This window comes from Pieris napi, chromosome 19, assembly GCF_905475465.1.
Source record: "Pieris napi chromosome 19, ilPieNapi1.2, whole genome shotgun sequence".
Lineage (NCBI taxonomy): Eukaryota > Metazoa > Arthropoda > Insecta > Lepidoptera > Pieridae > Pieris > Pieris napi.
Window position 1 is genome coordinate 5,015,245 of NC_062252.1, and position 22,272 is coordinate 5,037,516.

The following is a 22,272-nucleotide window of genomic DNA, read 5'->3' on the forward strand; positions in this document are numbered from 1 at the left end:
GATAATAATATTAACAATAACGCGTAATTTAATCCCCGCATCGTAACGTTTTACAAAAGGAACCCCCCCCCCCCCCCTCCCTCCAAAATTCGTTACGTACTACTTGAACGCTCCCTTACCGCTTTTAATTTCCTAAATATTCCTATTCCTGAACATATACTTATAAACGGGATCTATACATACTAATAACATTTTGAATAAAACAGTAAAAACGTATTTTCATTCTATATAACGCACGAATTGTGATTAATTAACGATATTATTTCAGTGTTCGACGCATCAGCGAAGTCCCCACAAGGCCTGCTTTTTGGTTCATCCTACCATTTGGGTAACTTTGACGAGTGTATGGATATAAATGAACCAGGTGATGGGTTGACTGTTGAGGGACAATACTGCCTTGCGACTATTAAATGGCGGGAAGGAGAGGAAACCAAAAAGGTATATCTCACAAACAACTTCATTTTTAATATTATAGTTAATATAATTTTAGTAGTTCAAGAGTTTTAGCTCAGTTATGATTTAACTCTTGTAAATGTCTGGCGGATTCTGTTTTCTTAATTATTACATATATTTAAACGTGACTCGGGTTTTTGACCCTATTGTTCATTTATTTATTTATTGACATGACGGACACTTCACAAATATAAGGTCTGTATAAATATATGTATATAGTAATAATTATTGTACTTGTATTGGTCTTACGTTTCACAGATAAGATTTTTTTATAAAAGTATGAGTAACACATCTAAATAAAAAAACAAAAATAGGCACGAAAATGTAAACACAGCAATATATATATTTTAATTTTTTGAAACTCAACATCTATACTAGGTAAGTTTAGAGATGGGAAAGCTGAGAAAATTGGATTAAATAAATAATCGGTCCATATTAACTTGGACATTATGTCGCGGACGGAAAGTTATTTTATTTCTTAAGATAAAGCATTGTACTTCATTTCAAGAGGTAAACTAACATAAGTTTATGAATATTATTTTAAAATGTTGCAAATGAATAAATAAATCTTATGTATGAACAAGAGGTGCAAGTTACATATTAAGGGGTCCTGTGTATTGACACTAAATGTTTGAATAGCATTGTAGATTTATATTTACGTAATTTTAACATAAATACATGTGTATATACTTGTATGTTTCGCTTTTTGTAACAATAATCATTAAAACAAGCGACTTCATTTGGTTGAATATTTATTTAGAATAACAAAATGATCGTTTAGTTATTTATAACGTTTTTGAAGTTATACTTCTTTTGGCGCGTTAGGGAAAAATGATAATAGTAAATTTTTACGAGGCGCGCTATAGTCAACATTTTCGTTTTTTTCTATTGTTAGTGTCGTTTTTTCTACAAATGTAGAATAAAATTTTTTTTAAGATTTTTATCTTGTTACGCCAAAGAATTATAACTTCTAACGCGTATACATAAGTACGCACACGTTTTAATTGGGATCGTCCATATTACTGACATAATATCTGTACGTAGCATTGTCGACAGAAACTAAGTTTTTGCCATACTATTTTCAATGATGATGTCTACATAATCGTTACACGTTCTCGTATTGTTACATAAAACCCATATTAGTATACCAGAAGATATAAAACAGTTGACAGCTGACGATGGATGCGGCTTTGTAACCTCGGAAATAAAATCTTTTGTTTATAAACTAATTCCAACGTGACCGATGTTCCTCCTATTAGGAGGAAATTATTTGTAAAACCATTGAAGATATAGATGTGCCTTTGTTTCGATAGATATTAAAGCTGTGCTATGTTTTGTTAAAAAAAAAAATTAAAGCTCCTCCTACACAAACACTGCATTTATAATTCAATATTGTGTAGATATTCTTAATTTAAAATTCTGTAAAAATACGCTTACAGTTTGAATTAGGAATTTGTAGTTGAATTTAGAATATCATGGTTTGAAATTGCAAAGTGGTTTAAAACCTCATCTATAACATGGACCCACTCGACAAGTAGGTCACGCATTCCCTCATAAAAGCCGTCAAAGCCTTTGTAGCCAACCTGTGCGGTAATAGGTTAATGATGAGTGCTGTAAACCCAAGTTTTTAATTGGATGCCTGTTTTGTGTTTCAAGTAATTATAAATGGTTACATATCAACAAATTGCTTGATATCATTGATTATATATATTGTAGTGGAGTCAATTTTATAGATTTTCCTTATAGATCGCTAAACTTAACAATTTATCGGCCAGTCTGTTCAATTATAAGTTTTCCATTGGCGTATTTTATACATAATATAATTTATAAAAGGAGACCGTCATAGTAGATGTAATTTACTGTTTGTTGTATTTTTTAAATTTTAGATAGTTTTTTTTATTTCGTCCAGACTGTTTTATTTCACAAATATCACTGAAAGCGGCGATTATTTGTTTGTGTTGATGACTAGGATAGTAAGGAGTGCACAAAAAAACCAATTGTACACTTTTAACGAGCAAACACATGCTGTATTAAATGTTTTATACTTAATAATTATTGGTAACTTACATACAATTCATTAAATTGTTACAAACTAAAATATATTGTGTAAAAGCAAGAGATGAAGTGCGACTTAAAAAGAGTGAAATGATAAGTTATTGCAAATATTTGGAAAAGATATCTCTGCGAAACTGAGTAAGAGTTGGCGGAACGGATGAAATTTCAGGGGAAAATTTATTATGCCTTTAAACTTTGAATATGTATTACAATATGGAACTATCAACACTATTTAATTAGCAATGAATACATTTTGGAAAGCACAATAAATATATAGTACAATAATATTTCAGATCCGCACTGGTCGTGGTGAGAGTCTACGTTGGGCAGTCTGTGTACCAAGTGTATGCGATGCGCGATCAGTCGAGCGATTTGTTGGCGGTGTTCTGAAACATTCCGTTGGAAATACAACTAGAGTCGAAGTCATTGATAAGGATTGCTATACACGAAGACCGTTGAGTGTTAATAAGCTCGATATTACATTTATGTAAGTTTTTTGGTTGTTCGTATTGAATACGTTGAACTCAGACCTCCAAGATGAACTCAAAAGGGACCCTTGTGCGTCATACCTTTAAAGGGTATAATTGTTCGATTATTTTTGTTTAGAGGTGATTGACCGTCTGTGCGAACGGAAAGTTTTGTACCAAAATATCTTGTTACAAACATTGTGTATTCAAAATAATTACCCCATGACGCAATTCATTCTTGATCCAAAAAGGTATTTTTATACTTATAACCGATGATTATGGCCAATTACAAATAAAAAAGCAATGGCGCTACAACCTTTTAGGTTTGGCCCTCAGATTTCCGTATCTGTTTCGTTGTATTTTTTTTTATTAATAGGCGATCAGGCTTAGGTAATTATTAAGCAAAAAAGATTGATATAGAACAGTTGAGATAGTTAAAAACTTCTAATTATTAAGTTATACTATCGTCTTTTATTTCATATTTTTTAATCTAATTAAGATTGTCTTGGCATTTCGCACGTCCATGCTTCCTTTTGCAAAATATCCTATAAAAACTGCTTGCATTTCGTGAGTTCTTTGTGTTTAATGTGTACCTATTTATTTTATGTTAATAAATAAATATGAATGGAGTTATTTAGCAGCCATTTAGTTTTGAGCTTAATCACTAATTATGTATGTTTAAAGAGTAACTTCTATGCCCTTTTGAAGTTAACCCTTTCGCACGTTCAAGAAAATTCCGACAAAAACGTGACGCATATATTTACATATATATTAATTGATTATGTCAACGACCTCATTAAAAAATCCTATATATCTAGTTTAACCCGTTTTACTTTAGTTGGTCATCATTTATTTCCTAATATATTGAAAAGATTATATATGACACTAAATTACTTATCTATCAATTTGTTTTAAAACATTAAAAGTATTAAATTTTTTGTCCAATTAACAAAATTTAATAAAACATAGTGTTAAGTCAAAGGTCGTTTGTATTTAAATATGTATGAAATTTAAAATCTTTGCGGTTCTCAACCCGTTGACATCACGGTTGTGTGACAAATGTTTTTTAATGCACAAAATATATCGTGAGAAATCCAGTACTTCAACAAAAAATGTATGACATGAGTCAAACAGAACGTGCCTATAAATTAACATTGTAAATAGTGCAGATAGAAGTCTGAGGGTTGTAGCATAATTTTTGGACGTATTTATAGATAGTGAAACCGAATGTTATTAATTATTACAGAAATTGTTTCCATTGATTGTTAATTAGTTGTCGGGAAGCTCATCCATTACTCTTGAAGCATTGAGATCGATCTATCGAAAGAATTTTACTCTAGTGAACTAAGTATACAACGAATAAGGAAAATTTTAATAATAACGTTATTTTTGTTATATATGAAAAGTTCCTAAAATGTTTTAAAAGGGGAGTCATCGTGAGATTTTATCTTATTACGTGGTTTTAACCATTATTTGTGTAGATGCAATATTTGAAAAGTTAACGGAAAATCTGAGAAGTTTTGACTAATTTCATAAAATAATTTATTATTAATTTTTAAATCTAAATTACAAAAAGTTATATTACCAAAAATCTAATACTTAATTATGACATGTACTTTTCGTAGATTTATGTTTTTACGGGATTAAGAGTCAAAACACGTTTTTTGCTGGTCTAATTTTTTTTATTTTTTTCAGTGTTATCATTATTTTTTTTGGCGTTGTACTAACGTTCACCACTATATATGAGATATATGCTATACGACACAACAAAAAGGGAGGTACGGCTCATGATCTCATTGTGTCCTTTTCACTTATTAATAATATGAAAAAAATACTTTCGACAAAGCAGAATAATAGCCTGGGATTGGAATGCGTCACTGGAATGAGGGCATTGGCAATGTTTTTTATAGTAGCAGGTCACGCCTGTCTATTTATAGGGAGTGGCCCAGTCATGGACGCCAAAGCTTGGGATAGGGTGAGTTATTTTTTTAAACTATAAGGTATTAATAACCTCCAAAAATTTATCAGTTTGATCTGTATGTATGTGATACTGTTGGTATTGATGATGTATTTGATGTTGGTCTATTTGGAAGCCTTACTTCCAACTTCCGTAAATCTATGTTTGTCCCCAAATTTCTCAGAAACTAAAAGTCATACCGAGATGGTTGTTCGACTTAAACCTAGCGTGATCAACATGAGAACAGTCGAAGTTTTATCAAAATCAGATCAATAGTTTTTGAGGTATCCACGTATTTCTTATAATTAGGATCAGGTTTTAAGTCCAGTTAATAAACAAAAGTAATTAAAAATCAAACTTTATATCGTTATTTAAAAAACAATTCGCATATCATTGTATTAAAGAAGTCATTTTTTATTTAAAGTACATATTTACAATATTCTTAATCTACATAGTAATAATAATAATGAAAAATGGATCAATAGAAAAGTTGAGTCCCTTTAGTAGTGTACCTTTAATGCTGGCAGCATATCAACAAATTCATGTTTTGTTCTGGCCCTCTAAACTCAAACATTTAGGATAGTGGTATTTGGGTCTTATAAATTTTACGAGCATTTAAAACTAATAACCACTTATATTAACATTATACGATAATTTACACAATATACACGTTTGGATAAAGATACATTCGAGGCCATTTGCAAAGCCAGTCATCGAATACTTCAAATCTATAAGGAAATAACAATTTATTAGATTAATATATCTAACTTAATCACTCAGTCGGAACCACTACGCAAAAAACATTGATTAAAGATTAAAAATTCGCCAAAAGCAAATATTTAATTTAACAGAAAATTAAAATACATTTTTTAGAAATACTTTCGACACTTGAAAATTTCAATAATTTTATTATTAATGTAGATATGTTATTTAAATTACATTTTAAAAGGTGAAATCATTTGGTTTTCAGTTAATCCAGGATCCATTAAACTCGTTTATGTTGAATAATGCGCTGTTAGTGGACACTTTCCTCTTCCTTAGTGCTTTTCTCTTTAGCCGTTTATTACTGATTGAGTTGGACAAATGCAGAGGCAGGCTAAATTTTATACCAATATTGATCTTCCGATATATAAGGTAAGACAAAGATAAGTAGAGTTCTATCTTAAGTTAATAAAATCCTAAGAAAGCTCTCGAAAGGAGATATTTTTGTAACACTCAGCCGAAAGAAAAAAAATCTAAAATCTGAATTTCGATTCTTACAAAACTGTCAAAGAATTAATAGCAAAGAAATATGATTGGTACTAAAGGTACTTATCATACTTTTTTGATTTACACGAGTATCATATAGCAAAGAAAACAGTTTTTTATAATTTCTTGCGCCTGCGTCTACCCGTCATAATGCAGACTTAAAAGACTGTACACTTAAGATCGGCAATATATGTATAATACAACTTTTTGTTTCTCCAGAATTACACCAGCGTACTTCGTCGTCATTCTGTTCTACATGACATGGCTACCGAAAATTGGCGAGGGTCCTCTCTGGGGTAACAGAATACAATTAGAGCAAGAGCGGTGCATGGATACTTGGTGGGCCAATATATTGTATATCAGTAATTACGTCATGACAGATCGTATGGTAAGCATATTCAATTTATTAATATTTAATTTTTAATTAATAATTAATTTTAATTAATAACTAATTTTAATTAATAACTAATTTTAATTAATAATTAATTTTTAATTTTTAATTAATAATAAATTTTTAATAAATAATAAATTTTTAATTAATAATTAATTTTTAATTAATAATTATTTTTTAAATTTATGACCCGAATACTCGTAGTTATGATTATTTGTAAGTCCAAATACTTGATTACTAAAGTACTCATTAGTCTCTTTCTGTCTTACTTTGGTCATCGTCACCGCCACGAACCAGATAACATGGACTGGCTGGTTGACGTCAGTAAGGTGACGTGGAGAGATATTAGTCACGCTACCTTCAGCAATGAAAAATACAACTGAGATGTCATAGTGTTATACTGTAATGGAATGGGACAGATTACTGATTTAATTAAAACAGTGTCATTCGATTTGTTATAACGGGAACAGTGTTTATTTAATGCTGATAAATAAATGTCGATAACGAAAATCTACGTGGGTAACACTGAAAATGTTTAGAACTGGCGAGTTAGAAGCATTGCTAATAAAAACTTTTTTGAATTTCAATTTTAGAACTCTTTGGTAACCTAATGTAGTATATTGCATTCATTTGTCATTGGTTGTTGTGAATTGGCGGCAAATCTAAAACTCTTGTTACACGTGAAAATAAACCTAACGCTAGAAAATTTTCGGTCAATGATTCATTATGACTGATTTATTTATTTCGTTGTGGGCTTACTCAACAACAAAGCTATGATAGGCTGCGATTAGCATTTCTTAATGAAGCCCCATCTCGTCCCACTATTTAAAATTGGTTTAACGAGTTAAAGCGTGGACGTAGCAATCTCAATGATGATCCGCGTGAGGGACGTCCTTTAACAGCGACTACTGAAGATTACACCAGTGCTGTGCGACGCATGATAGAGGAAGATAAGATATCTATCAGCAGATACGGGCAAAAATATTACACGAAAATTTAGGCGTGAGGAAGCTTTGTACCAGATGGTTTCCCCATACTTTAACCGACGACCAGAAACACCTTCGCATGGACTGGTGTCGCCAAATGTTAGATAAGTTCAACGGTCGTGACTCAAATGCTGTATTTGACATGGTCACAGGTGACGAAAGCTGGATATATTGCTACGAACCCGAAACCAAAAGATAATCAGCTCAGTGGGTGTTTCCTTTCGAGGATTGGCCAACTAAAGTAAAGAAAGGAAGAAGTCAAGGGAAAAAGATGATTGCATCATTCTTTGGTCGGAAAGGTCATTTCGCGACAGTTGTGCTTAAAGATGAAAGGACAGTTACTGCAGACTGGTATGTCAATCGCTGTTTGCCTGTTGTCTTGGAAAAAATTTGACAGCAGCGCCCTCTAAGCAGGAGCAGGATTTTCCTTCACCACGACAATGCTTCAGCGCACTCCGCAAAACGGACTGTTGAATATTTGAATATAGCAGGTGTCGAGATCATAAGTCAATTGATAAAAATGCAATACAGTCCTGACCTGGCGCCCTGCGACTTTCATTTATTCCCAAGAATTAAAGAAAAAAATCAAGGTATTCGCTTTACGAGCCCTGATTATGCGGTGAAAGCGAACGAAAATGCCATAGAAGAGACATCTCAGTGGTTCCATCGAATGCGACGATGTATAGAGAGGAACGGAGATTACTTCGAAAAACAATAAAAGTATTGGCAACTTTCTACATTAAGTCGTTTTTTCATTTTCAGTGTTACCTAGGTATTTCTGAAATTTGCAGCGTAGTCAAACCTTTAAAATAGAGTAGACAGTGAAACTTAACTTAATTTTCTGCCCCATGTGAGCCTTTCTCGTCATCTTATCCTGACACTATTAAAAGAATTTTATTATTATGTTGATTTCAGTGTATGTTCCAGTCCTGGTACTTATCAGTTGACACTCAAATGTTCTTCGTGGCGCCTATATTCATTTACAGTATGTGGCACTGGAGAAGATTTGGATCTGCCTTAATTGCGATGGCAATTATAGTATCTCTCGTTATACCATCAGCAATCACATACAAAGACCATTTGGATCCAACAATTTTGTTTTATGCGAAGTAAGTATCTATTTTAACTTTATGTTCTGATTAATGTTACTGGGCAGATCTTTTAAATAATAATCATGGTGACAATCCTGGGGTGAACTAAAGGTAATTATTTTGTTTTTAGAGAATTTACGGACTTCGACACAAACTTCTACTTTGTTGAAGCATATATCAGAACACATATGAAGATGACCCCTTACTTGATGGGACTGCTCACTGGATATATTCTCCACAGAATTCAATCAGAAAAGTAAGTTCTTCGGTTTGTAATGTAAATCTGGAGGTTACATTATTCTGCAAAGACGAAACGGTGGCATGTTTTTATTCGTAATTTCTAATACATACATTCTACTTTAGTCCAAAGACGGACTAGAGCTGAATCTGAAAAAAGGAAACTGCGCCATTGTTTTTTTTTCTCTTTTGTTTGAAAATCTTACGGATTTTTCCTACAAAGACTGCACTAATATTAACTAATCTTAATACTTAAACGGCTAAGCTAGACTTATAACAGTTGACATTTTTAGTTCTCAAAAGATATTGCAAAATAAAAAATTACCGCTTTCGTGGGTAAGTGTGAAAATAATCATGCAAACAGACGTAGAAAATGTATCTACCGTACGCCCAAATGCCGTAAAAATGCCCAAAAAACTGTGGAAACAGTTTTGACCACAAAAGAATGTAGTAAGCTAACATAAAATTCAACGTTTCAGTTATCAATTCTCAAACCTCCTCAAGACTTTCGGCTGGAGTACCAGCGTAATTTTGGGCACCGTGACCACCTTCTCCGTGAGCCTGTTCTATCAGGACTGGTACGAGTACAGCACAATAGAAGCTGCGGCATACATATCTTTACACAAATTTGCATGGAGCATCGCTAATGGCTGGCTTATTATTGCTTGCGCTACCGGAAATGGAGGTAATTTAAGGATTAATAAAGTTTCTATATTATACCAAAATTCATCAAAAGAGATATAGGGGTTTAGTTATTTTAGGATGTAAGGATTCTTTAATTATTTATAAAGGGAGTAATATTGGCCAATCAGTATCGAAGGAGACTGACCAAGATTTGAAGATGAAGTCAAAAAAAAAAGAGTGGCAGTTTATTGCCAGTTCTTCTCTTCCGTTCTACGCCGATTTGAGAACTGGTAGTAAATGTAAAATTAGAAGCATTTCATATATCTATATATATAAAAGAAAGTCGTGTTTGTTACAACACTTATAACTCGAGAACGGCTGGACCGATTGCCAGGGTTTTTGATTTGTTGGATTTGTTTCCGTCCCGAATAGCAGAATAAGCAATAAAATATCGGATAAGTTTTCGAATAACAATAAATAAATAAATTAATTTTACGAATGCAAAAACCATATGGTGCCATCTGTTGACATCATACGCATCATTTTACGTCGAATTCGTGTCAGTTCAAGAAATTCCGATCTTGAGGTGAATGAGGAGATGTTGGATATCAGAAAGTGCTTAACATGCAGTATCGCCATATTGACGCTAGAGAGAAGATGCCTAATGTGTAAAACTGCCATTCTTCTTTCGCAATGGCAAGCAATAAAACATTTCTGTATTTGCAAAAAAGTTGTATTAATGTAATACTTAACATTAATGAAATCCTAAAATAAGTTAAATTAAAGTAACAACGATATTATAAGGTTGTAGGGCGGAACGAAGTTAGCCAGGTCAGCTAGTATATATATATAAATAATCTGCCACTCTTTTTTTTGACTTCATCTTCAAATATAATTTTTTGACGTTCATAAGTGTACGTTGTGTTACCTTTATTAATGATTTTGACTATTGAGTCAAAGAACAAATATAATAAAAATATAGTCAAAGTTTATCAATATTAAAAGTAATAGATATTTTTCGTATATTTTCGCCTCTCAAAGTAAAATCAGTAAACTCGTCAGATAACAATAATGTTTTTATTCCAGGCGTTTTAGGAAAGCTTTTAGCGTGGAGATTTTTAGTGCCAATATCAAAGTTAACATTTTGCGCTTACCTAGTCAATGGCGTCGTGGAGTTGTACTACGTGGGACAGTTGCGACATCCTCTGCATATAACCTTCTTTACAATAGTAAGTACCTCAGAAATTATTATTTTCTAAATATAACTATTAAGTAGTATGAAACAAAAGTTGTTTATACTTCCTCTTCCTATCCGGTGCACTCTTGACAGAGCGGTCGTGATCGCTAGAAAGTAGTTGTAATATTAGGGCCAGATGTGATGCGCTTCACGCTGTTTATACGTAATCATATATTTCAATAGTCACTTTATAATATTTAATTTATGAAAGAAGCGCGCTGCTGTCCAGTCTACAGACTGATTAGGTCCGAAAGACCGGTGGCTAAGGACAAGAAGTTAAATATATTCTTAGCAGTAGGAATAATTTTGCTACCGCGATTCAGAGTTGAACTCACATAGTCGTTAGAAAACTATTTATCTCATTTTTTATTTCATCCACATCACGTTGGTGGCCGAAGTCTTCTTCGGTCCGTGTATACTCCCTTAAAAGCCGGCAACGCATCCACTAAAATAGCGGTCCATAGGCTGGCCATGACTGTTAATTTTGGGCGTCGCGTAGGATCCATTGTCCTCGATTCTATATAAATAAATATATAGTCAAAATTGTTATTTTTTTAAGCATTATTATTTTTTTTATAATACGTAACTTATAAATTGAGAAGCAACTAAGCCGATTTAGTTAAAACATTACCAACCAAACTAAAATTAAAACATAACAATTTAATAATCCTCCAGTTAAAAAAATATAAACATTAATTATTGTGGTATTAATTTTAATAATTTTATCATTATTTTCAGGCGGCGAATGCAATCTCTCATTTGGTATTAACATTTTTCCTTGCCCTGATTCTGTGTATAATGTTTGAGTCACCATTACACGGCATCGAGAAAATACTGTTGCGGAGATTTTGTAAGTTATAATTTCACTCCAGAATTTAACGTTAACCTATATGTGTATCGCTTGTTTACAAACTATCAAATCGCTGATTGTATCGGTTTCACAGCTAAAGCTCTTCCAAGTTTTAGATAGACCCGTGTTTAAACAAAGTAAAATCCTATAAAACAACATTTCTGATTTCGTGGCCCATATAAGGTTGACTTTTGATTGTTTAGTGAAAAATACAACAAATTGATTCAACAACTTGACTGTCGGAACAAGTTTCAATGACGGCACGTGTACTGAAAAACTATTTTTAATACAGTTGCGAAAAAATGAAGTAATTTAATGAAACTAATTTTCTCTTCTCTCCACATAATAAATTTGCCGTATCTAGATATGTAGCGACATTTTTACTTTTCCGGGAAAATGTTCTACGAAGCATTTTGTTCAATTGTACCTACTGAGTTCCGGTGGTGCTAATTAATCAAATAAATTATAATAAATAAAATATCGTCGAAATTACTCATTCCAACAAACAACTAAACTCGCAAAGAACATTTTTGGAAAATGGCGCCAACCGAAAAATAATATAAGCAGGGGTTTTTTTTCTTCACCCATTCTGGGTAGGCAAAGGGAACTATGCCCATACAGCCAAGTCTTCAGTAGAATTTTTTTATTGATATGAATTAAAAATGAAATTTAATGAGATGAAATGAAATGAAACCTAACCTAACTCATTAAATCTGATATTGAAACAAAGTAGCTGCTTTTTAGAAATATTTGCATGAATCATAAAAACTTAAATTTTATTTAGTAAAAACTTCGTGTTTGGTTTTTTCTTTTTAATAGACATTATTTTGGCAGTTGGAAAAGGTAAAGAAAAAGCACGACTATGTAATAGCCCACATCGCGAACGCTATACGTCCCTGCAATACGCCACTTTTTGAGCTACTGTATTAAAAATATCAATTGCTTTTAACATTTTGGTAGGCGTATTATTGTTTATTGCGATTTAAATGACAAGAACAACTCTTGCTTTTGATCACAGAAACATGGATCATCGTTAAGAATGAATTAATTGAACGGTTGAATGGTTTTAAAATTTTGTGCTTTTATTATTTCAGCTCGTCCAGTCCTTAGTGACAACGCAACGAGGAAGACTGAAGACGAATTCTCACGTAATACTAGTCAGAGTAGGTTAGACACGTAGCACTAATTGTATTGTTATAAGTACTTGAGTAAAAGACAAAAGAAGGGGAAAGAATATATATTCTAAGGAAAAAGTCATGATAGAATGTTGTCTGTCAAAAAAACCTTTTAATTGCAATGAAGAACTGGCCCGAACTTTTCAAAACTACATATATTTTACTTACTTTCCCAGCAAAGCTTTAGATTTTACTTTAATATAAAAGCTGGTCTTTCCATTAGTACGAGTAGCTTTTTCAAATTATCTCATGGTAGCTGACGATGTTTAGAAATAATAAAGTGTTTATAAAACGACGGTGGTAGTAGTGGTTAGTAGCTAGGATTTTTAGGAAATTATTTGTAAATTATAAACAGGATAGTAGAATAAGAATGTAATGGGAATACAATAATAGCATCAAACAGCATAATTCTTAGCATAAGTAGTTTTAATAAGTCTGACAAAAATGTTGTTATATGTGATATCGAATAGTTTCTCAGAATAATTTTGAGATAAGCATAAAGTCGAGGTATTTTACATAAATTAATTTTATGACGTAAAATAAAGTAATTGTTAATACAAAATTAAACCTCATTTATAAATGCAATGTAATCCTCAAACTTGGAATGTTTTAACTCTTATGTAAAACAATCAATTTAGGTTTAAAGTATGGTAAATAGCAGTTCACAATAGCATTCGAGATTAGTCTTACTTGGTGTATACTCTGAAATCTCTAAATATTATGAAGTATGTCATTCGTAAAATATAAGAGAATATGAGAAAGCGTGTTATTTCACCGTTATTTAAACGCTTAGAGTATTGTTAGGCATATAACGTTGTAAATATTGCTCAATTTTATACCAATTAAATATTTTTATTTTTATAACAATCTATTTTATTTTGCTTTTTATATCCTTTTATGTATATTAATTATAATTAATTAATAAATACACAAGTAATAAATACATATTATGCAGTTGTATGTATGGCCTATCTACCCATCCCTCCCAATTATTTAGACAGTCCTCGATCGACATCGAAACAATGTTTTGTAAGAGGGCACCGAAAGAAAAATAATGCAAATACCAAACCACTAATGAATAAACCAAAAGCTATGTTGGCTCCAATATGAGTTTTCTATCAGCGTAAAGATACTTACTCTACATTATAAAACAAAAAAATTAATATGCCTAAACAAAAGGAGTAAAAGTAAACAGTAAATAAAGATAAAAAGCCTTGTGGTTTCAGGTGAGATACTTGGCTCGATAAAGAAAAGTTAGACATAAGTTAATATTAATATAATTCCTATTTTAATGTAAACATATTTGAACCGTAACCTTATTACGACGGGCTAGATAAAATATGAACTAGTGAGAAGTAATGTTTTAGTTTGAAATAGGTATCAGTTTTGTGTAGCACTTCAAAACATCCGATCCCTAAAAAGGCCTCCCTCTGATCAAAATATCGCCCATAACCTCGATCGGGTGTGGTATAAAACCCTCGTCGATGACAACCCTAATGCTCCGGTCGGCCAGAAAGCTGGAGATCCTATATATCGTTGTATAATTTATCGGGAAGCCCATAGGCTTGAAGCTTCAATTCTCGAAGCATTCCGACCTTAAACCTGTGAACGAACAATAATCTCACAACTTTGTGGCCGAACCTGTTTCTTTAGCATATCAATAATGTGGTGCAACTTAGCAACAGCGGAAGGGAGCGCGGTCGGGAGCTCCCCAGTACCAGCTCCTTCCACTTAATCATATTCAACGATGAGCGGTTCGAATCGTCGAGGACCAGCCCCTTTCCGAGGGGCTTGATCCCTTGGCGTAGAGATGTGGGGCCACTCTCACATGCCGTATTTACAACGGAGAGTGTTCAGAGGAGTTGTTCGGATTTTTATCTGCAGCTGTTTCATTATCGGACGTCAAGGCAGGGTCCGAAATCTCACCCGTATCACCTCGACGTCCGTCGTTCACGAGCGTTTTTTGAACTTATTCTTCTTTGGGCGCGTTTAGCGCGCGCACCGTGACACAAAATTAACAGAATGAAGTTGCCCACGGAAGATGCTACCGCATTGGACATAATTTAAAAACAACATTCGAATAATAATAGAATTTATGTTACACTTAATGTAAGAGAACAATAATAAATATTTATTTATTTAATTTTTCAAATGTAAACTGATTATAATCAAAAACTATTTTTAATAATGCCAAAGAAGTATAACTTCTTACGCGCGTACATAAGTACACGCACCCTTTTTTTTAAGCAGTTTTTATCGCGCACCACCACTATGTGGAACCAGCTGCCTACTGCACGATCGAAATACTGCTTATGTCGGGAGGTGCTCAGTAAATGGAGAGACACAAAACGCCGGTTGAGTGCGTTCTATGTGAATGTGATATTTGAATTATCAACACATTTCTAATTTTGATCCGATTCGCCCTGTGATCCGATTCGCCTCGGTCTACTATATTTCGAAACCGATTAGACTTACGGTCCCTAATAATAGCATTGAGAGTATCCATGGTTTATAAGTATCACTTAACATAAGCCTGCTGCTTGTTTGTGCCCTGTTTTATAAAAAAAAAAACACACGATACTTCAAGATATTTCATGTCAAATGCAATAGGTCAGCATTCCTAAACTACTTATCATAGAACTTTTTTTAATAAATAGCAAGTTTCGTCGTTCACGATAAAATATTTTTGTTACTATATTATATAATATGTTAAAACTTGTTTCCTAATAACTTCGAGGACACCAAGATTCAATATAAATATAAGCGTTGCAACAGCATTCAGGATTCATTTGTTGAAGTGATTTAAGTAAATCGAAAAATGAAGGTGTTTCTTTTGTTTTTGTTGCTTGTGACCCTTCTTGCTGTCACCAGTGCAGACCGTAAGTATTTAAACTTTTGTGTATTGTGCTAATTTTTTATGATTTTTATCTAAAGAGCAGTAAAACTTTAAAATATTGGCTTGTTGCCTCAACAATTTGTAAAGCAAATAAAAGATTTGATAATAATGTATGAGACTATAAAAATCTTTTTTATTTTGTATTTGATACGGCTTTCATAAGGTCCTGCATATGCATTTTTATTTTGCGACCATCATAAAGTCTTAAAAATATCAAATGCAGATATTCAATTATTGATATATTTTCAAAGCGACGAACTTTGGGTCTAAAACATTCCACGTCATTTACCTTCAAGAGCAGTTTTTTTTAAGTTTATGTTTAACTTGATTTATAGAACGAAAAAAATACAGCGAAGGTTTGAATGTACGACTTCAATGTTGAGAGTTGCACGATCATTTCATTCAGTCAGTGTAAAACCAATAAATATTTTTTAAAATTAATATAACCTGTTAAGAGAGCAGTGTTGGCCTAGGCTTCAGCGTGCGATTCTCATCCCTGAGGTCGTAGGTTCGATCCCCAGATGTGGACCAATGGACTATCTTTCCATGTACGTATTTAACATTCGCACGGTGAAGGAAAACATCGTGAGGAAACCGACATGTCTTAGACCCAAAAAGTCGACGGCGTGTGTCAGGCACTGGAGGATGATTACCTACTTGCCTATTAGATTGAAAAATGATCATGAAACAGATTTAGAAATCTGAGGCCCAGACATAAAGATATATTAAAGATATAACTGATTTATTTTTATAATCTGTAAAGACTTTATCGTGTAATTGTAATTGGTCAAGCCTCTCAGTCACACAAACATGCAATACTAATGTGCTTTTCTTTACTTTGGCTTACCTTACGACCGGAGAATCAATATTTACAGATGGGACTGCAATAATCATTTATTTATTTAAACAATATAATCATATTAAGGGTCTGTTTCACAATCTATGGATAAAGTGCCAAATAGCTATGCAACACATAAATAATTTGGAAGATAAATTGTGCTATTTGACACTTCATCGGACTCATAACTTTTTATGGACCTTATGTGACGAATAGCGCTATCTGATAGTCGTGAAACGCAACAATAGTGTTTATCCTACCAATAAGTAATAAATAGCTAATTTGGAACTTATCCGTACATTGTGAAACAGACCCTAAGTGTTTTTTTTTGGTTTTTAGGTTCATATAAACCAGCTGTGATGGTCTCAAAAATCAAAGAGAAGCATGACGGACCCAGTGAGTTTATAAGTGTCGTTTATAATTTATATTTGTCACCGTAAAATTATAAACACCGTTAGATTGTAATCTATCTCGCGAGATTATAAACTGTCGAAAGATTGTGAACCTCAGCTTACTGCTTACAATTTAACGTATTAAGTATTATTCGGTAGATTGTACTACACTAACTTAGTTATCATTCAAACTTCTTTGGCAATTACAGATTAATTTTACTTTCCAACAATTTCATATAACTACCGAATAATAATACGTTAAATTGCAACCAGTTCGTTGAGGTTCACAATCTTTCGACAGTTTATAATCTCGCGAGATAGATTACAATCTAACGGTGTTTACAATTTTACGTTAACATATTCAGAAATGTAGACTAGTGGTAGATATCATCGTACGACTTTCTGTCTATGTTCGCATTTAACACTCGTTCGTACGGTGAAGGAGGATATCGTGAGGACACCGGCATGGCTTAGAAACAAATATTTGATGTCGTGTATTAGTCACAGGCTTGTCTATAATAAAAAAAGATGAAGATGAAGATCAGAATAAAGAGTAATATTATCTTAATATATATAATTTTGTTTTACTATACCATACCATAACCACCAAAAAAGCATGGTGGTCCCCATGACTGTTTCTCCTACCGTTTCCCTTGAATAGTTTGCTACTATGTAATATAACAAAAACCTTAGCAACAGCAACGCTTGGCCGGTCTGCTAGTAGCTATATAAAGCTCATTGAATATCATTTACAAAACTGGTATTTCAAGAATATAAACCAACTAAGTATTTATTTGTAAAAAAGCTTTGAAAATTAAAATACCAAGGGTTTTTTTTAATTAAAATATTTCCTTTTTAGTCTGTACTAAATTTTAATATTACGCTTTTACAGCCACTCCCTCTACTTCATCTTCTGGGCTTTCGAGTGTGCAACGTAAGTTTTTTTTTATCACCAACATTAACAATAAACTCAATTTCTAGGGAATGTGAGGTTTTTTATAAGCGCAAGATTAACATTATATACCTAATACAGTTATCTTCTAATAATTGAACTAAACTGTATGACAACTGGCATTAACAATGACCAATGACATCCTTATCGTTCTGGGGACTTCATAAAACATATAGTGAATCAGTTACCAACATACATTTCAACAACATACAAATTCATTCGACGGTTTAATTTTTTTTTAAATCGGGTGCAAAAAACGCTCTATTTTGCATTTCGAAAAAATATTTTCCTTATGCATCTGTGGCTACTGGGTTTATTTAATCCAGAAGAGTCATTAATTTTAAAAGAGTGTCTGAAATTTAAAAACGAATAGATTTATTCACGTCTCTACAAAAGTTTAACTAAAATATAGAAATTCTTTGTCCTGCATAGTATTTATCTGTAGGATGTATTGAACTTTACTGTAAGATTCACATAGTTTATGTATTTTCAGGTATCCCATCTGAAATTTTATTTGCGTCAACATTCGGTCGGCGATAAGGGCATGATGATGAGCGAGGTTATATACAACAAATATAGAAAACTACAACAATAAGTACAAAGTGTTTGAATGGATGTTTTTGTTTAAATATCTAGATTAAGTTGTAATAAATTCTCGCTAATATACACAAAATAGGTTTTATTTACAAAAAAGCTATAATTAAGTCTCCTTACAGCTTCCTTGAAGATCAATCAGCTATGTGATGTTTTTGTATAATCCAAACAGTTGCATTTTTTAACCTTAGGATTTAAATTCAGAATTTCGGCTCTAAATACATTGGCCAATTTGACTAAGCATTTTTTAACTGATATCAACAAGTATACCTGGCTATACAAATATATTTGTTTTTGCGCGGCAACAAAATGGTTGATGACGCATGCGCGAAAACGTTGATAGCTTGTCCGGGCAAAGACAATGTAACTTTGCGCACAGCTGTTGAAGATGCGCAACCGATCGAAATTGCGTCACTGCGCATCGTTACCAATGACATTAAGATAGGCACAGATCATATAGTATAATTATTTTGCAACGATAGTAGTAAATTGGTATTTAAAACTATGTATTTTCATAATGACCTCCACATCTGTGATGCTAATATTTGATATCCCTTCTTTGAAAACTTATAAAAATAACCTGGAACCTTTATCGGTGTCATAAATAATTTTAAATCAAACAAACATATTGATGTTTTAATACTTAGCTTTATTACTTGGTGTCACATTATTTTTATCACGACTGGGAAGACCCTAATTTAGTACTTTTTATTCAGAAAAGCAAAGCATATATAAAGCCGAGTAAAATAATTATTGCTTCACTCTCAACTTGTTTCAACATCAAGACTTATCATAATGAAATTGTTTATATTTGTTGTCACTATCTTCTTGGCCCTCTTTGCCGTTACCAACGCTGGACCAGGTAAGTTATTAAATTATTAATAAATATGAACTACATCTTTCGGAATAGAGTAACCTGGGTTCTATTTTTCTTTGTGCAACTCGCTTGAGTTAAATTAAATACGAAAATAAGAGAATTTCACGTGTGTCGCAGGATAATGTAATGTTGTATCAAAGACAATTAAAGTACTTTAAGTGATAGTATGTATACAGAACGCTCCAGGCTTGGGTGTCCACATTGGACATTTAAACAAGATAATGTTCTGAACTGCTTAGATAAAATATTAGGGTGTATTTAACTACAGTTTACTACTTTAAAAACGTTTAGAAGGATAAAAGCGCTCTTCATCGAGACAATAATGTTAAATTATAAAAGTTCATCTTTTTTAATATTAAACCTTTTCACAGTCAAGCGGACAGACAAATAATTGAACGCGCTGTTTTCCATTATTATTAATTTTAATTAGTTCTAACTAATATCCTTTAAGGTCTCTGCATTTAGGCAATGTAATTCACTTCCCGTCCCTATTCGCTTAGCTCCTTCTCTATATTCCTTCAAATTTCTTCTATACAACTGAAGTAAGACTGATCTGAAATTATCGTGATTCATGTTCTTTTATTTTTCATGTATCCTTATTATTGAGAGCGTAATTTTCGCTGTAACGATTAGGCCGTTTAAAAAAGAATACAAGTTTAATCATATCTTTAAAATACTTTGGATTATCCAAACAGTTGCATTTTTTAACCTTAGGATTTAAATTCAGAATTTCGGCTCTAAATACATTGGCCAATTTGACTAAGCATTTTTTAACTGATATCAACAAGTATACCTGGCTATACAAATATATTTGTTTTTGCGCGGCAACAAAATGGTTGATGACGCATGCGCGAAAACGTTGATAGCTTGTCCGGGCAAAGACAATGTAACTTTGCGCACAGCTGTTGAAGATGCGCAACCGATCGAAATTGCGTCACTGCGCATCGTTACCAATGACATTAAGATAGGCACAGATCATATAGTATAATTATTTTGCAACGATAGTAGTAAATTGGTATTTAAAACTATGTATTTTCATAATGACCTCCACATCTGTGATGCTAATATTTTATATCCCTTCTTTGGAAACTTATAAAAATAACCTGGAACCTTTATCGGTGTCATAAATAATTTAAAATCAAACAAACATATTGATGTTTTAATACTTATGTTTATTACTTGGTGTCACATTGTTTTTATCACGACGAGAAAGACCCTAAGTTTAGTACTTTTTATTGAGAAAAGCAAAGCATGTATAAAGCCCAGTAAAATAATTATTGCTTCACTCACAACTTGTTTATCAACAAGACTACTCGAGTAAGATCATAATGAAATTGTTTATATATGTTGTCACTATCTCCTTGGCCCTCTTTGCCGTCATCAATGCTGGACCAGGTAAGTTATAAAATAAATATGAACTACATCTTTCGGAATAGAGTAACCTTAGTTTTTTTTTCTTTGTGCAACTCGCTTGAGTTAAATTAAATACGAAAATAAGAGAATTTCACGTGTGTCGCCTGATAGTATCAAAGACAATTAAAGTACTTTATGATAGTATACAGAACGCTCCAGGCTTGGGTGTCCACATTGGACATTTAAACAAGATAATGTGCTGCTTAGGTGTATTTAACCAAAGTATACTATGTTAAAAAGGTTTAGAAGCATAAAAGCGCTCTTCATCGAGACAATAATGTTACATTATAAAAGTTCATCTTTTTTAATATTAAACCTTTTCACAGTCAAGCGGATAGACAAATAATTGAACGCGCTGTTTTCCATTTTTATTAATTTTAATTAATTCTAACTAATATCCTTTACGGTCTCTGCAGTTAGGCTATAGAATTCACTTCCCGTCCCTATTCACTTAGGTCCTTCTCTATATTCCTTTAAATTTCATCTATACAACTGAAATAAGACATCTGAAATTATCGTGATTCATGTTCTTTTATTTTTCATGTATCCTTTTTAGGTTTAGTTTTGTCTTATTACATATAGACGTAATATGTATTTTTGCACTTCTTGCCTATCTTAAGTAATTTAAAAAAATCTTACAGTGGTGGCCTGGAAGAGATCGCTCGAAAGTGATAAGGCTGCCAGTTGCCCTCTTTTTCATTTAATTATGTTCAATTACATATTATAATGCAACGAAGTGTTAATAAATAAATATAAAAAATAGGAATATTAAATCGCGTTGATTTGGAAATTGAAAGCGTAATTTTCGTTGTTAATCGTTACAACGCCATTTAAAAATTTAAAAAAGATTACATGTTTAATCATATCTTTAAAATTATTAAAAAAAATATTAAAATGTTCAACCTCAAACGCGTCTGTATATTATTATTTAAGATTAATGTTTTTGCAACGCGTAGATAGTTTATCTGGGATATATATCTGTTAAACAATAGTAAAAATATTTTATTTTTTTATAACAGTTACAGAACTGGATCAGATGAATGGCCGACTGCGCGTGCGCAGCGAGGATTGTAATCTGAGGGAGTGTAACGAGCTCCATCAAGCCGGAACCCGCTTTATAAAAAACTTGATTTTTCTAAATTTACTTTTATCTACAAACGATGCTAGTAAATGTAGTAAACTTTATTTTTTTGTAGTATCATTAATTGCGCCGAAAAAATAATTAATACCGCGCAAAGCAGGAAATATTACAAATAATTCAATAAAAAACTTTGAAACGGGTGCTAAATTGTTTGTAGTTTATTGTAGTGACAAAAAAAAATGTTTTTTACCCCACTTTATTGAAAACTACGGAATAAATGCTAAAATAACGGAACTATGCAAAAAAAAAGACACCGACTCAAAAACTATAAACGATGCTCATAAATGTAGTATACTTTATTTTTTTGTAGTATCATTAATTGCGCCGAAAAAATAATTAATACCGCGCAAAGCAGGAAATATTACAAATAATTCGATAAAAAACTTCGAAACAGGTGC

General features: G+C 32.4%; 1 protein-coding gene and 1 long non-coding RNA gene across 2 annotated transcripts in view; both read left to right on the top strand.

Moving 5' to 3' along the window:
- Positions 1 to 13,635, top strand: part of LOC125059117 (nose resistant to fluoxetine protein 6-like) — a 29,799-nt gene extending 16,164 nt beyond the window's left edge. The window contains exons 2-12 of the mRNA XM_047663336.1: positions 269 to 438; positions 2,802 to 2,995; positions 4,671 to 4,950; positions 5,903 to 6,066; positions 6,400 to 6,568; positions 8,473 to 8,666; positions 8,779 to 8,904; positions 9,365 to 9,570; positions 10,596 to 10,738; positions 11,485 to 11,596; positions 12,691 to 13,635. Of these exons, the coding sequence (XP_047519292.1) occupies positions 269 to 438; positions 2,802 to 2,995; positions 4,671 to 4,950; positions 5,903 to 6,066; positions 6,400 to 6,568; positions 8,473 to 8,666; positions 8,779 to 8,904; positions 9,365 to 9,570; positions 10,596 to 10,738; positions 11,485 to 11,596; positions 12,691 to 12,776 (1,844 nt within the window). The 3' untranslated portion in view covers positions 12,777 to 13,635. The remainder of the gene's footprint in view (positions 1 to 268; positions 439 to 2,801; positions 2,996 to 4,670; positions 4,951 to 5,902; positions 6,067 to 6,399; positions 6,569 to 8,472; positions 8,667 to 8,778; positions 8,905 to 9,364; positions 9,571 to 10,595; positions 10,739 to 11,484; positions 11,597 to 12,690) is intronic.
- A 1,883-nt stretch (positions 13,636 to 15,518) lies between these two features.
- LOC125059318 lies at positions 15,519 to 21,821 on the top strand. Its single transcript, XR_007118640.1, has 5 exons — positions 15,519 to 15,650; positions 16,845 to 16,901; positions 17,790 to 17,831; positions 18,343 to 19,305; positions 21,753 to 21,821. It is a non-coding gene; the product is annotated as an uncharacterized LOC125059318 (long non-coding RNA).
- Positions 21,822 to 22,272: the final 451 nt, after the last annotated feature.